This window comes from Sturnus vulgaris, chromosome 6, assembly GCF_052056855.1.
Source record: "Sturnus vulgaris isolate bStuVul1 chromosome 6, bStuVul1.hap1, whole genome shotgun sequence".
NCBI lineage: Eukaryota > Metazoa > Chordata > Aves > Passeriformes > Sturnidae > Sturnus > Sturnus vulgaris.
The window spans coordinates 16,861,924-16,876,804 of NC_142248.1; the positions used below are offsets into that span (position 1 = coordinate 16,861,924).

The window sequence follows — 14,881 nt, forward strand, 5'->3', positions numbered from 1 at the left end:
TCAGGCCATTAGAGTCATTTTTCAGAGAACTGTAGGTGACATAGCAGTTTGAACTGACAAGTTATTGCCTTCCCACCATTCCTTCAGAGACAATACATGTCTCAACATACCCTCATGATTAACCATTTATTCCAAGAAGCTGGAGATCTAGCTTAAACAATCTGCTGCCACAACCTAGAAAAATGACCAATCCCTAAACCACAGATTACATTTCACGATTGCTCATTCCATCTTTTGAAGCTACAACACAGCACAGAAAGAAATGTTCATGAGGTACCTACTGGCTACATGCGATTCATAAAGACAGAGACACAAAATAGGCTATTTTGGGTGGCCAAGCACATTTAATGGCACAACACCGGGTTACTAGGCAGTTTTCTAAATCTGCATTTCCTTTGAAGGATGTCATGGTAATTTCTGGGTAAAGCATTTTCGTAGATCTGTGTTATTAAAATTTTCTAGGAAAATGTTTTTAAGAAAATTAGAAGTCATTGGGAGTTGCCAACGTTTTGGGTTTCAGGTTTTTTTATCACCTTTGGCTTTACAAAACCAGGGTATTGTAGTACTTATAAATTAGCAAAGTAATAATAATTTTGTAATTAATTGTAACTTGCCTTGAAATTCAACAGAAATACTAAAACTGGTATGTTAATACTTTGCAAAACTGCAATGATATAGGCAGATTCAATGTATAAGCATTTAAGAGAATTATATGAGCAATATGACCAAAGAGGCAAAGGAAAAGTGGTGCAGCTGCACATAGAAGACAATCAAGTTATGAAAAATTGAGAGACAGAGGAAAGATAAGCAAAAGATAGAATATTGGGCTGAAAATTGTTCCAAATACATAAGAAGAATGAGTGGCCAGGCAAAAGGATATTAAATAAGGAATACTAGGTTCAGAGGAGACCTCTCTTTTTGGGGTGGAGGCAACAGGACAAAAACATCAGGCATAAGCAAAGAGAAGAAAGAAAATATGTGCACTTCTCACTTTCTTCAGGAGTGAAAATTTTCTGTTAAGCTTCTCAAAATTTATGCCACTTTGCCTTTAAAATAACATGTATTTATATATTCAAGCATAACACAGAAAAGGAAGACCACAACACTGCAAGAAAATTTTTGATCAATGCAAGTACATCAATTTGAGCATTAACATTTCAACTGGGTTTCGTCTCTTATTATAATTTTTTGGTAGTAACACTTCATTTAAGATGAAGAGAGAAATTTTCCTACCAGAGCTACACCTCCAATAAATGCAGTTAAGTATATATTTAATTTAAGAACAAAACATTTTACAATCCTACTCAAAGAAAAATGAAACACCTATAACATCTCAGGTTTTAAAAATCAAGGCTAGGCTACTGGGCTTCTTCCTCTAGTAAAATAAAAAAGTTTCTACTTTTTCCATTAATGAATACTTTAATTTGGACAAGCAAAATCTAGCTTACACGGTGTATATTTTTGTTCACTTCTTAAGCATCCTAATATATTTTTGGTGAGGTTCAAAATGCAAAGCACATAACAATTGTGGTGAAATTACCTGAGATTTATCTCCTCCAAGCACATTGACCATCACATCCATAACAGTCTCATGCATGCCCAAGACTCTCATTAAGTTAGGATGCTGATAAAATACCTTGTTGTTCATTATATCTCTAAAACGGAAGAAAAGAAAATTTGTTTTTCAGAAACCCCAAATTAATTTAAGTCGATGCACTGAGATTTCAGAAGTATGCATTCATTGTATTAACATAATTTTAAATTCTTAGAATTCAGCATAATACAAAACCACCTGAGAACAGAATGTTTCACATTTCAATATGCTGTCATTTCTCTAATTCTCATAGATTCTTCATAATAAGACTATTAACCTCCAAATTTTGAGATGGCAATTTTTCATCTCTAAATTGCTCCTACCATCTGTTGTGTTTAAATTTTAAAAAATTCTGTGATGATCTAAGTGGAAAAGAATATGTTTTGTTAGGTTTTAATTTGAGAACAGAGATCAAGAAAATGAAATCTAATAAATCATTTTTCTGCAGTAACCTCTTAATTAATTTCCTCAGTTCACAAAGTAAAGAAAATAAATAGACTTAGTATTTAAGGTTATCTGTTATATGTATTTCATTTCATTATCCATTACAAAGGACTATTTTAACTTTTTCACTCTGCCCACCATTCCCTCAACATTTTCTAGAATCTGGTGTATTGGTTTCATAATCCAGAAGACAATTTATGTGTTTCAAAATAACCCAGGGACTAGATTTCAAGAGAATCCAGGGATTTCTAAAACTTTAGGATAACCTGTTAAAAAGACATGGAGTATAACAGGCATCATGCCTGCTTTAAAGTAATACAGAAAACTGAGAATGGATGAGTCTCAATACAGCACCTCTTGGAAAGTGTTTGTATACATATCATATTTATGAAAAATTTATCCTTTACCCCTCATATAATTCTCAGGAAATTTATCAACTTGGCATCGAGGACATATTGGGTAATAACTGCTGCACACTGCCTAACGAGCCATTGCCATGACTTGATCAATTCAAATGAAGAGATTAGTCTTTGCAATTTTTACAAAGACAGTATAGATTTTACATTGAAATAGTAAGAATAATTGAACTTCCTTACAACTGTTGTAAAGGAGAGAATTTTTTTAATATTCCTGAAGAAAGTAAAACAAATATAGTTCTCAGGTAACAATACTATAATTTTCTCTCTTTCTAAATGCACCATTTTAATTGAAGTAATTTTCTTTCTGTGATTTTTTTCCCTTCAAACATTTAATGGCCCAACCAGCATTTAGTCACACAAGAGGAATAACAAACATGCAGGAGTGCACCATAATACCTATGCTCAACAGAGGTAATTTTATAGCAAAGATGCAGAAAATATTGTCACATCATCTGTTGCTATGTAAAGGAAATTTCTTCGGAATTTCCTATTGAAAAGACACCATCAAGTTTATTCACTCATACATGAAATATAAAATGGGCTTTAAGTTTGGGAAAAATGCAGTATAGATAGACACTGGCAAAAATATTAGTGATTTTTCTCCAGAGCTGCTAAAACATGTACTTTGAATAGGATTTAAGCATCAAGCGTAACTGTAGTAAAAGGAGTCAATTTTCTTTAGCTAATGCATTAGTTCACAGAAACTTTGACCCTTTTGATACTGTTAGAGAGATTGGTTGGAGTCACCTTGGAAATATAAGTGAAAATGTAAATCTCTGGTATATATACACTTCAGTACAGCATCGGTTTTCATTTAGGAACAAAAACTATAGGTTTTACTAGTATAACAAAAAGCTTCACACCAATTTAAAAACAAAATTCTGTTAATTCCATACCCTAATCCATTAATCATTAGCAATTCCTCCTCTTTTCCCATCCTCACACTGAGGAGTGAGCGAATCTGTCCCAGTGCTGCAAGCAGATTAATGGTGTCCTTCACAGAGGCAGCACTGATGGTGTATGCTTTCCTCAGAGCCTGCAGGAGCTCACCAATGCTGTCATACTGCCTGCGAAGGAGGCTGTACATAATCCGAACTAATTCGGGATCCTGGATCTGATCTTCCTGGGACCAGCGCACCATTGTCTGCGATATGAGTTCTTTCAGTGTAGCTAAAAGCAAAATACATTAAATGTTACTAGGTCTTCCAACAGAAAATGTCAAAAGCATGTATTACAGTAAAATATGTAAGAGTAGAAAAACAGAGAGGTTGTAAAAATCCACAAGAAAACTGAACAGAATTTTTAAATTGGAAAGGCAACTTTCAGATCTTTCAAGATAAATGTAGTGTTCTTGAGAGATGGAAAACAATACTTAGGGTTCAAGTCCATACCAGCACTGTTGACAATGAAAACCTTTAAGTTGACCGTGACTCTGAAAATCATCCTTGTAAATTAAATGTTGCATTTAGACTTTTAATGTATCCCTTATTTCTATATCAAGTCTCTGTCACTTGGGAATGCACTTTCTAAAAACACTGTATTGTTTGGAACTACAGAATAAATATTGCTTGAAGCACTTGTATTGTAGATATTGCAAATTCAGTGATGCCAAAAACAATTTTGCTGAGCCCAAAGTTTAGGGAATTTACCTGAAAACTAGGTATGTTTTCAGTTCCAGTTCAGTTTCAGTTCCTTGCTCCAGCAAAAGTTCATGCTTGATATCAAGTAGAACAGGAATAACCACCTTACCTCTTAAAACAATGCAAGTTTCTTTCTTCTATTACCAGTAATAAATTATACTCCTTGACTTTCCCAAAGTTCTTCCAATGGCAAGAACAGCTCCCTCCCACTTTCCGTCACTAAAGTGTTTATAGATGGTGTAGATCCATTGGGGTTTGTGTTTTGTATTCTTTCACTTGCTAACACTTCTTTCTTAGTTTACTTAATATTGTATTTATGAAAACCCATCATTAATTCTGAGGTTCTGTTCAATAATTAGGCTTTCAATCTGTGGGAACAAATTCTGTACTTCTCAGAGATAGCCCTGCTCTTAGTAGCATGTCATGCTTTCTCTCAGTTTTGACTTGATATTTACAAGAGCTCAATAATCATTAATGCTAATCTATTGCCTCTATGTGTTTATTTTTAGTTTTAACTTGTTTTTAAGTACAAAAATTACTGATTCATCATTAATGAATGAAATTGCTGGTATTCTTCACTTGGGTAAAAGTTTGTGATAAGAAATTAATGTATGCTTAGAGGAAAGGAAGATTTATTTGTAGTAAAGAGTTCCTTCTTAAGAATATTCACACTCTGAATGTATAACCAAAGCCAAGACACTCAAGGCCAGAGATTTTAACCTTGGAAATAGGTACACATCATGGAAACCACCAACCTCTTCATGCATATAAGAGGATTAAGGGTACCTCTGACACCCATTTCCTTTAATCTCTGAATTCTAAATTTCCTGGTAAAAAGGAAAGTAAAGGGAAAAGTGCACACATGGACTAAAAACCTCTGAGTCTCCAGCTACAGTCAAGTATATAATATAATATATTTATATTATTTTTCATCATGCTTTAAATTACTTAATCCATGTGCATATTTGTACTATGCATCACTCCAAGGAGAAGCCCAAGCCTGAAGAAATCATCTGAAATTTCTAGAAAAATAGACACTGGAAAGTTATTTTTCCAACCTATCTTTTTTGTAGCCCAAAGCTCTGGTACACGAAATGAGTGAACTGCTCTGTTCTAAGGATCAAACACCATGTGCCCTGAGGCTTTAGGAGTGAATACTTCCTGATTCATGACAACAGAATTCACATGAAACCTGAAGAAATTATACTTCCAGATACTGAGTAGGTCCAGCTACCATTAAAGTAAAAGCAAATGCTACTGAGTCACTGGAGAATGAAGCCCTGTTACATGCAGCATACCAGATTGTTATGATATTTAATGTACTTACAACACAGTAACAAGCTTAACAGATCAAAATATGCTTTCAGGCCAGGACAAACACTCTAAAGTGCTTTCCAGAGCAAGTAGATCATGTAAGAGGTGTCATGAGTTATAAAATAACTTTGCTGTCTAATCCCAGCACAACTCTTTATGAAATTTTTGAGCCTGAAATAAATTAACCATTCTACATCTGTACATGGACCTATTGACCAACTGAGCAGCTTGGAAAAAAAAAAAGATGTGTAACCATCATTGGTTGACTAACCTCAAGTCACTTGGAGAACCCTGCACATAATATCTGTATGGTGTTAGAGAAATTTAGAGCTAGAAACCTAATCTTGATTCAGAAAGGCTAAGAAACTGCAAAAACATGTCCTAAAGGAAGACCTGGAGGAATTTGCCTTGTTTATTCCTCACCATCCCTAGCCACTACTAAGGATTAAAAACTGCAAATACAAAGTTTGTGAGATTCATACTGCACATCACCCTCACTGGGATGAATTCTCCTGTGTCATGTGAGCACAGTGGCAGTGAGAATCGGGTAACTTTTGCAAAGAGGCTCAACAAAAAGCTTATGCAAATAGTTGAGGAATTGCAAGCACAGAACCAATCTCGCTTGTATAGACCATGGACACTTCTTGCATATTATGGAAGAGGGTATGGGAATGGATATACACAGAATGGATATGCTCAGAATAAGAAGTTTGTGATTACAAGTGTTTTGGGGGTTTATGTGCCTGTCTATATTTGTGTGTATACTTAGCCTAAGAACAGGTAATAGAAGGAAATGGAGATCAATCAGCTCTAAAGAAGAATTTTTACATTAAAAAAACCAAACCATAAAAATTAGGTCTTCCCAAGTTTAGAATGCTTGAGTCTAGATTATTGTGCCATAATTAGCCTTTAACAGTTCTTTATAATGAATATGTAAATTTTCAACCCCAATGGTTAATGATCTGGATCCAAAATCTTCCACTCATTTTAATTTCTTGTTTAAAAATGCATCTCAGGTGTTCAGTATACAGAATAATAGTTCCAAGAGGCAGAAGAAACTTAAACAGGCAGTCTCCTTCTTCAGCCTCTTATAAAATTTTATTAGAAAATACACTCCTGTTGACTGTGTAAAACTAACACTTGTATCAGAAAAGTATTTATATGGAAAGAAAACTTACTAGGAGCTTTCTCTTCTTCTTCCTTAGGCTCCAATTTTTCTGCTTTTGGTGGACCTTTGATTTTGTACATTAATGAACGGAGTTTGCCAGTCAAGGAGGAATCTTCCTCTTCCTCTTCCTCTTCTTCTAGTGGAATACCTTAGTATAAAACAAAACTGGTTAGGAAAAAACGGTAATATTTGAAGTTTAACTCCCTCAATATTTAAACAATATTAAAATAGCTATAGGAATGATTTTTTAACTAGCAAATTTCATACAGGGTAAAAGAAGAAGTAGTAAGGCCAGCAGATTTAACACATAAGGCCAGAATCAGGGCTCAGATTATTTCAAATTTCAGTACACATACTTACATCCAGATTTATAGTATTCATTTTTCACTATAATGACCAAAGAAATGGTACTTTTTTAAGAGTCTGCTATGGCAATTAAATATGACTCATAGTCATATTTGATTAAATGTGTGATCCTTTGTTTCATACTGCAGAATGTAGGCTAGATAAAGAAGCGTATGGCTGTATCTTACAATACAGTACAGTTTTTCAGTCGAGATATTTAGCAGCAATAAACAAATATATTAACTGAATTTAAAACTGTAAGAAGGCAGATGTTCAGAGATTATGTGGGCAATACCTGCTTTTCATGAAAACGTATATAATGAGATGGGATGTCATTTTACCAGGTAGTTTAAAACAGTTCACTGCTTCACAACCATTCAAAGTCTCTCACATCTCTTAGTGATCATCAGACAGCACATGCGTTATGGGCAGAAGCAAAGAACAACTAAGCAGGTTCTTTCAGATCAGAGATAATTATGCCAAGCTGAAATGTAAGCTTTTGCAGTTTGCTTTTCAAACTAAGAAAGAGAATAGAACTGATGTGGTATCAAGTTAGAGAAACTTTGCTGCTGGCAGCTACAAAGAGAGAGGAAATTATGACTAGGAGTGACTAAGTGATAAAATTCAAAGGTGCTGGGAGGGTATGAAAGAAGTCAAAATTGAAATTGGACAGCAAATACAGAATTTAAGATATGGGATGAGTGAAACTGGCTTGGCAAAATGAAGTTAAGACAGGATACAGTCAGTCTGAAAAAAAAGAGAACAGGAAACATCATCAGTAAGGAAAGGAAAGAGAAAGCATATGAGGATATTAAAGGAAGAAACTATCTGGCATTGAAATAAAACCTAGGCCCTGGACACAAGAGAAAAACACTGGGAGAGGAACTCTTCAGAAGCTGAAATGGACAGAAACAAGAAATGCATTGGGATCATGAGTTAAGGTGGTGTTGGACTGGGGTAGATGAGGTCTGTGAGTCCTCCAGATGGGGTGTCATTTACTGCTCCATATCATTAATTGTTCATTCTGCGTCCTCTTATAGTTGCAATCCATTCAGAAGCTGACTGTCTCACGTTGCTGCTGGCTAATTGCTTCCTTCAAGTGGCAGAGGTCTGTGCACTGGTACAGATGTTTTCAACCCAGATAACTGTCAGTTTGATAAGATGCTACAAAATATGCTGTAAATTTGTTTGGTTTTTTTAGAACCAAGAAATTGCACATAAAACATATGATAGAGGACCATTATTTTGCCAGCAAAATTAACCACTCACAGTTGGGATGTGCTAGGATTAAGATTGCCTGAGTAACTATTTGCTTATATTCATTATGAAGAAGCCTTTAATTACTTGATTGCATACATACTTTTCCACTTAGATGGCAAAGTATACTTAGCACTAAAAAGCTGATTAAAAATTCCAGGCAGAACTCCTATTCATTTAATCTGCAGCTGTGATTGCTTAGTACTGATTTTCAGGACCAAGTCAGGACACAGATAATGAGGAGCATTTATCCACAGGGACCACCTCTGATAAATCTGTACAAAGAATATGGTTTTGATTAGCATCCAGAGGATCTTTAAACTATTTACATCATGAGGCAACATTTTCTCTGTCTTGAACTCTCATTGAAAATACATGTTTATAATGTAGTAAACAAATAAATGTTCATCCCTAAAAAGAAAAAAATCTCAATGCATACAGTAACTAGTGTCTCACTTCATTAAATATGAAGAGTGAGCTAAACTAACTCACTGATCATACCAGCCACAAGATTTTAAGCTAAAATTAATTGATTGTGGAGTTTAGACATTTCCAAGTAAATTGTAGGTCTTTCATAATCTCCATCCTGGAGTCTTAGAGTACTCCATGCTGCCAAACGGGCATTACCCTTGGAAACCAGAGGTCAGATCAAGGGCTGAGTGACTGAAAATGGAGGTGGCTGTAATAATTTATTATGATACATGTAATAAAAACAGAGAGAAAGAGGAGTAAATAGGAGAATAGCAACTATTCACTTCAATACTTGGAAGAAAAATGATGGAATGAAAGAAACAGTCTTTGGTAAGCAATTAGAAGCAAGGATGGGTAACAATTAACTGAGGATTGTGAAAACCAAATAATGTTAAACCAACTAAATTTCTGCCTTACAGACACTAATCTTGATTTTAAGGGCTTCTAAAACTGTCTTGTACTACACCCTCAGAAGTAAATTGATGGAGCACAACTTAGATACCAGCAGACCTACTCATCTTTGGCTGAGGTAATGAAAAAATTATGATTGGCTTCTCAACAAATCACAGCTTGCTTGTTACTACTGGAAATTCTAAGAGGGTACTCAAATATAGCAGTACAAAGTAATATCAGAAGCCTTAATAATATAAGCACAGAATGGTTTAGGAGGCACCATGCCTCCAAACAGAAAACGAAAACTTAATTATAGGTCATTAAAACAGTACAATTCCTGAACCAGGTAACATTGGTTTTAGGGATAACAAGCAGAGAAATATTTATCAAATTGTATTGGTAAACATTTGATAATGACCTCAAGCAAAAAGGTGGACAAGGAAGAACTAACCATTAGGAATATCATGCTCTTCCTGGGGGAGAGATTGAGATGCTGTCAACTCACTGTAATGACATTGGCCCCTTCTTTTTGGACAAGATGGATGCCAATAACCATAGAACTAATCAACACACTGGAAGAGTAACTATAAATGTATCTACCAAGTAGGTCAGTGGAAAAAGCTTGTTTATTTCAGTTTTAACTGCATAATTGCTGGGAATGAACAGTAATAATTAGATGACTCAGACTACAAATGCTAATAATTCCATGATTGTCTGAATTAGACTAAGATCTCAATAAACTCAATAAACTAACAAAAAACAGACATCAAAAAACCCACATGAAACTACACAGGAAATGCAAATTAAATGAGTGGAGGAAATTCAAGCTGCAATATGCAGTGCAAGTGTTTTAAAATGACTGACACAGTTATGCATACAACAGGAAACTAAGCTAAAGCAGGCAGAGAAGTCCACATCTGCTTTTTCAAATTAAATTTCTGATGCTCAGCTTTGCAGTTATTGTGTTCCCTCAGTAACTTTTTATCTGCTTGTACTCATATATGTGCTTATATAAATCTTTTAAGGTAAGCCAATCTTCTTGTTTGGATTATTTTTCCCCAAGAAGTCTAAAACTGGTATATAAATAGAATAATATTAGATAATATTTAATAGAGATTTAACAGTGAAACTTAAAACCATGTACAGGCTTCCCATATTTTTGCAATATACACCAAAATTTGTCAGTAAAGTCACTTTGTAGGCAGTAATACATCTAATAAAAAAACCTCTCATGCTAGCATATTTTTCAACTGATCTGTCAAGTGCCGAAAAGACAAACAAAACTTCTATCAACAACTTTCCACTCACCACAGTGAATTAGAAGATCATCATGAAATTCATATAATTCCTCCCGAATCTCCTCTGGACAGGGACAATCCTCTCCGAGTTGAAAATTCAGCAACATATTAATCTTTAAGGGATTTAAAACATAGTTAAAACACTGAGATAGCCTAAGACATATTCTAGTATATATAGCCGTACTTGACCTTACTTTACCTTACTTGGTTTACAGCTTAAGTTCTAGAACACAAGTTTCAGCATTCTGACATTCAGTATTTTGCAGCATGGAATAAATTTATTTCCAAATTCATTTTGGTTTGCCGAGTCAGGACTTTATTTCATCATCATAAAGAGATTTTTTTAATCTTTAATTCAATCTTTTTTTTTTTTTTAATATTACCTGCTCTTGAGGAGGAGACCGAAATTCTTTAGTCTTCTTGGCCGTCAAAGCAGCAGACATGTTCAAGGCTTGCATCAGTTCATTGTACCTGTATTTCTGGTTATACTGCAATTTTGATACATAACGGTCTGCAAATGATACAATTGCTTCCACTCTATGTTGCAGTTCACAGTCACAAAAATAATTGAGTAAATGACACATCTAGGGTAGAGAAAATAGACAATCTCAACAGCTTTACAAATTCTGGGGAAGAACTTGAGTACATATTATACACTGCATCAGACTGTAAAAACAAGAGGCATTTTTCCCATATTTTTTGTTTTAACACTGTAAAGGTAGCAAAATGATAGTTTCATTATCTGATTGATAATATTATATTGCACACATAATCCTTCACTCTATGCATTCAAAATACCTAGAAGTCACACTAGTTTGTCTTGGAAGGGGGCCTTTAAGTGTCACCAGGTCTAACCCTTCCATTTTTATGAAACAAGTATGTTTTCACATATCTATTTGAGTGTAGACAGATGGAGAAAGAACTGCAGAATCATATTTTTTTAAATTTGAGCTTTAAAGGCAAAATAGAATTAAAGGCCTTCAGAATTTCAAATCTTATTAAGCAGAGAACAGGCAAAAAGCACAATCCCTTTCTTCATCAAGAGCAGATTATAAGTAACATATTTATAATAAATCATCACCTGAAGCTTAACAGATTCTGGTAATCTTGTCTGCAACAAGCCCTTTGCAGGAGCTTTTGTTTGTTTGATTGCTTTCTCCCCAGCTTCTACAGCTTTTTCTTCAACTTGTGTCACTTCTTCCTTCTCTGTCCTCTCTTCTGCTTCTTCCTTGTGATCTCCAAACACAGTGGGATCAATGAGGAGTAACACTTGTTTTACATCATCATCATCAAAAACTCCCATTATGAGCAGTGTTGCTATCAGTTTAAGAACAGGAACGAACTGGAATGCAACCTGTCCTCCAACAGGGTCTCGTATATGACTCCCACTGCACTGTACTGCTTCTGTTAACATACTTATGGCCTTGGATTTAAGTATCTCCAGAGGTATCTCTGGGATGGATGTCTGATGATCTTCACTGGTCGCAATAAAGCATGGAGTAGAAAAATTAAAGGCTGGTTTAAGACAAGTACTAAGACCTACTCCAGGTAGACCATGTTTCTTTGTTTCATCGGGATATAATTTAATATTTCGAGTTTCGTCGGTAACTGGAATGATAAATTCATTGCTCATCATGAGCTTGGTTTGCTTGGCGTGTTCCAAATGAATACTAATGAGCAAGTCATAAAATCCAGAACGTAGAAGTCCAGGTAAGTATTGATTATCTATTGTAAAAAATAGCTGAGATATGTCCACGTGGCTACAAAGTGCATAAGCAACTCTAGTGTTACCAAGAGCACTGACTGAGCTATAGAGTTTTAAAGTGTGGTAGTGAAACATCATCAAATCTTCTTGTTCACATAGTTCCAAAATATCAACGCATCTGTTATGAAATAAAGAAACAGAACACCAGTCAATTCCATGAATCAGACTTTGAAAAAGGAAAGTTTTATAATCTCTGAACATTTCAGTCAGTTCATCTTCAAACCACTAATATAAAAGTTGATCCTAACTAATCTTACTACGTGCATCATTAAAATACAGTAAATGATGGAAATAGTTTGTTGAGACTGTTTAAAATTAGTACTCTATTGGGAGAAAAAACCCCAAAATATAAGATGGAGATGCTTTTTGGAATCTATTGTAAATTAGAACTTGTTTTTAAAATAGGCGTATTAGGCATGCAGAAAGTCTGCATTATTATCATTACTAAACAGTGCCTTTCTTATTTACTCCAGATTACTGGTTGATTTTTTCCACAACAGAGTGTTTTTCATTCTTTTCTTGAATTCGGTTTTATTAACAATAAATAAAATTGAGTTTTGAATCGTTAAAAGAAATTTTTAATTTACTAATAAAATTACAACTGTTAAATGATCTTTCTGCTATGCTTTTGCTGATAATTTGATTTTTCACTGGTTATGATATTTGATAATTGGATAGATTTTTATTATCCTCACTCTGAAGATAAAACCTGATGAAAATTAAAGAAAGTCATGATCTTGTCAATAAGAAACAAGAATTTAATTCATGTAAATTCAGTGCAGATAAAACAGGAAGAGATTAAAGGTTTCTATTATTGAAAAAAATCAGCATAATTGTACTTGCATCTTCTTTATGCTTGTTTTTCTCAAGCTGAGAAAAATCTCTAAAGACCTACAGATTTAAGCGACGCTATTTCAATTTCAATTTGAATAAAATCTAATAAAATCATGCTTTCTTTTATGCAGGCAAAACTTGGTACATGGCATTAAAGTTCAGTCTCTTGTATTTACTTAAGTTTCAAGAATACAATAATATCTGATAAGATATCAGGTAAGATCAGAAATTCTCAACAACTATAGTATAAACACTCAGCAAGGCAGCTTTAATCAACAGGCTGAGATCTTTTTTCAGTGTATTTTGCCCACATCCAGCAATTTTGTCTGATTATCAGTGTACCTGTTTTCTTCTGGGATATGAAGTGCCATCATCTGCAGGGGCTCCAAGCACTGCACGACCCAGCCGTGGCGTTCACTGACGCGCTCCGTTTCTACCCTCAGAAAGCTGTTTGGCATCCGGCTCCATAGAACAGGTGTAATTGTCTGGACATCAAGGCGAGGGGGACACTGAGGAATAGGATTTCTTTCTTCACTTTTAAAAATTGCTGCTGATAAAGGCATGGTATTCTGAAAAGAATATATGTATTAATTATTTTTGAAACATGTAATTATGAAAAAACCCATAACACCAAAAGGAAGTATAATTTTTGAATAGCAAGGAAATCATAGAAACGTAGAAGTTATTGCAACAAACAAAATTCATTTAAACTCTCCAACATTAATGGTGTTACTCTCAAATAATATTTGTTTATTTTGACAAATGCAGATAATCAATTAACTGCATATAACATTTACAGAAGTAAACATAGAAGTCAAATTACAAGTCATGCTTTTGATTCAACCTTCCTAAACAAATTTAGCTGAGCAGGAATTTATATGGAAATAAACAGATTTAAAAGAGCACATTTACATAAAGATTCTTTGTATAGAATACAAAAATACTTCCTACCTTTAATTTACCAAGTTCAAACTGAATTAAGTTAGTGCTTGTAGGCTGTAAAAAAGTTGCTGGAAAAAGCTTTGTGTTTGGTTCAACCTAGAGGGGAAACAAGATTAAATTTTTTTACAAATTAAAAATGGAAAAATAATAACATCCCTGAATATAAGATTATATATATATTATATATATATATAAAATCTCTGATATAAAATAATTACTATATACCTTACATTTCATTATCAAATAATTTAGATACTTTAATAAATAAAGTGTTGAATAGTGTCTACCTATAATATAGTAAAGTATTTGCAGTTACCTTCATAGGACCACCTGATTTAGAGACAGGTGCTTTGCAGCCTTATGTCCCATCAACACCTATAGGAGGAACTTTGGTAACACAGTGTAGTTCCTTCTCAAAAACATCCAAATTCAACAACTCACTCTAGAGACTGAGAGCACATCATGGGATCAGGACAGTGCAAATCTTTATCTCCTATTAAGATTACTGATTTGCTACTCTAAAAGTAGAATAATGCAATTTTCTTAAAGAGCTTTTTATTTTCAGGCCTAGCATTGGTCTCCAGTCATAAAATCACAGGGAATCACAGTGCTGTAGTGCTGTTTGGGACTTTTTTGACAGCTATCTTATATTTTTCCCCATTATAGCTGGACTCAAAGTGCATGTCAGTGTAAGAAGACAAGCTTATTCTGAAGAACACTGAACAAGATTACCCACCACTGCCAGGAAATAAAGAAGCAAAAATATAATTATAGAATAAGCATAATACATAATAAGCACAATTACAATATTTGTGCTGTGAAGGAGTAGAACTCCTAACTTTGAGGACAATGATCTAATGAAAACTGTTTTCTCAGAACTATGACTATGGCCATAAACAAAATAATATAGGGCTTGGTATTAACATTCCAAACGTTTTGATAAGTTAAAAAAACCACAGCCCCATATCCAGAAAAAAAAGGCATTCTGTTCTGCTTC

The 14,881-nt window shown here is 34.3% G+C and overlaps 1 protein-coding gene across 1 annotated transcript in view; it reads right to left on the minus strand.

Moving 5' to 3' along the window:
* Positions 1–14,881, minus strand: part of RYR3 (ryanodine receptor 3) — a 192,487-nt gene that overhangs the window by 84,525 nt on the left and 93,081 nt on the right. The window contains exons 34-41 of the mRNA XM_088167194.1: positions 13,894–13,980; positions 13,285–13,511; positions 11,425–12,226; positions 10,727–10,927; positions 10,354–10,456; positions 6,590–6,727; positions 3,354–3,627; positions 1,541–1,655 (exon numbers count right to left, since the gene is read on the minus strand). Of these exons, the coding sequence (XP_088023320.1) occupies positions 1,541–1,655; positions 3,354–3,627; positions 6,590–6,727; positions 10,354–10,456; positions 10,727–10,927; positions 11,425–12,226; positions 13,285–13,511; positions 13,894–13,980 (1,947 nt within the window). The remainder of the gene's footprint in view (positions 1–1,540; positions 1,656–3,353; positions 3,628–6,589; positions 6,728–10,353; positions 10,457–10,726; positions 10,928–11,424; positions 12,227–13,284; positions 13,512–13,893; positions 13,981–14,881) is intronic.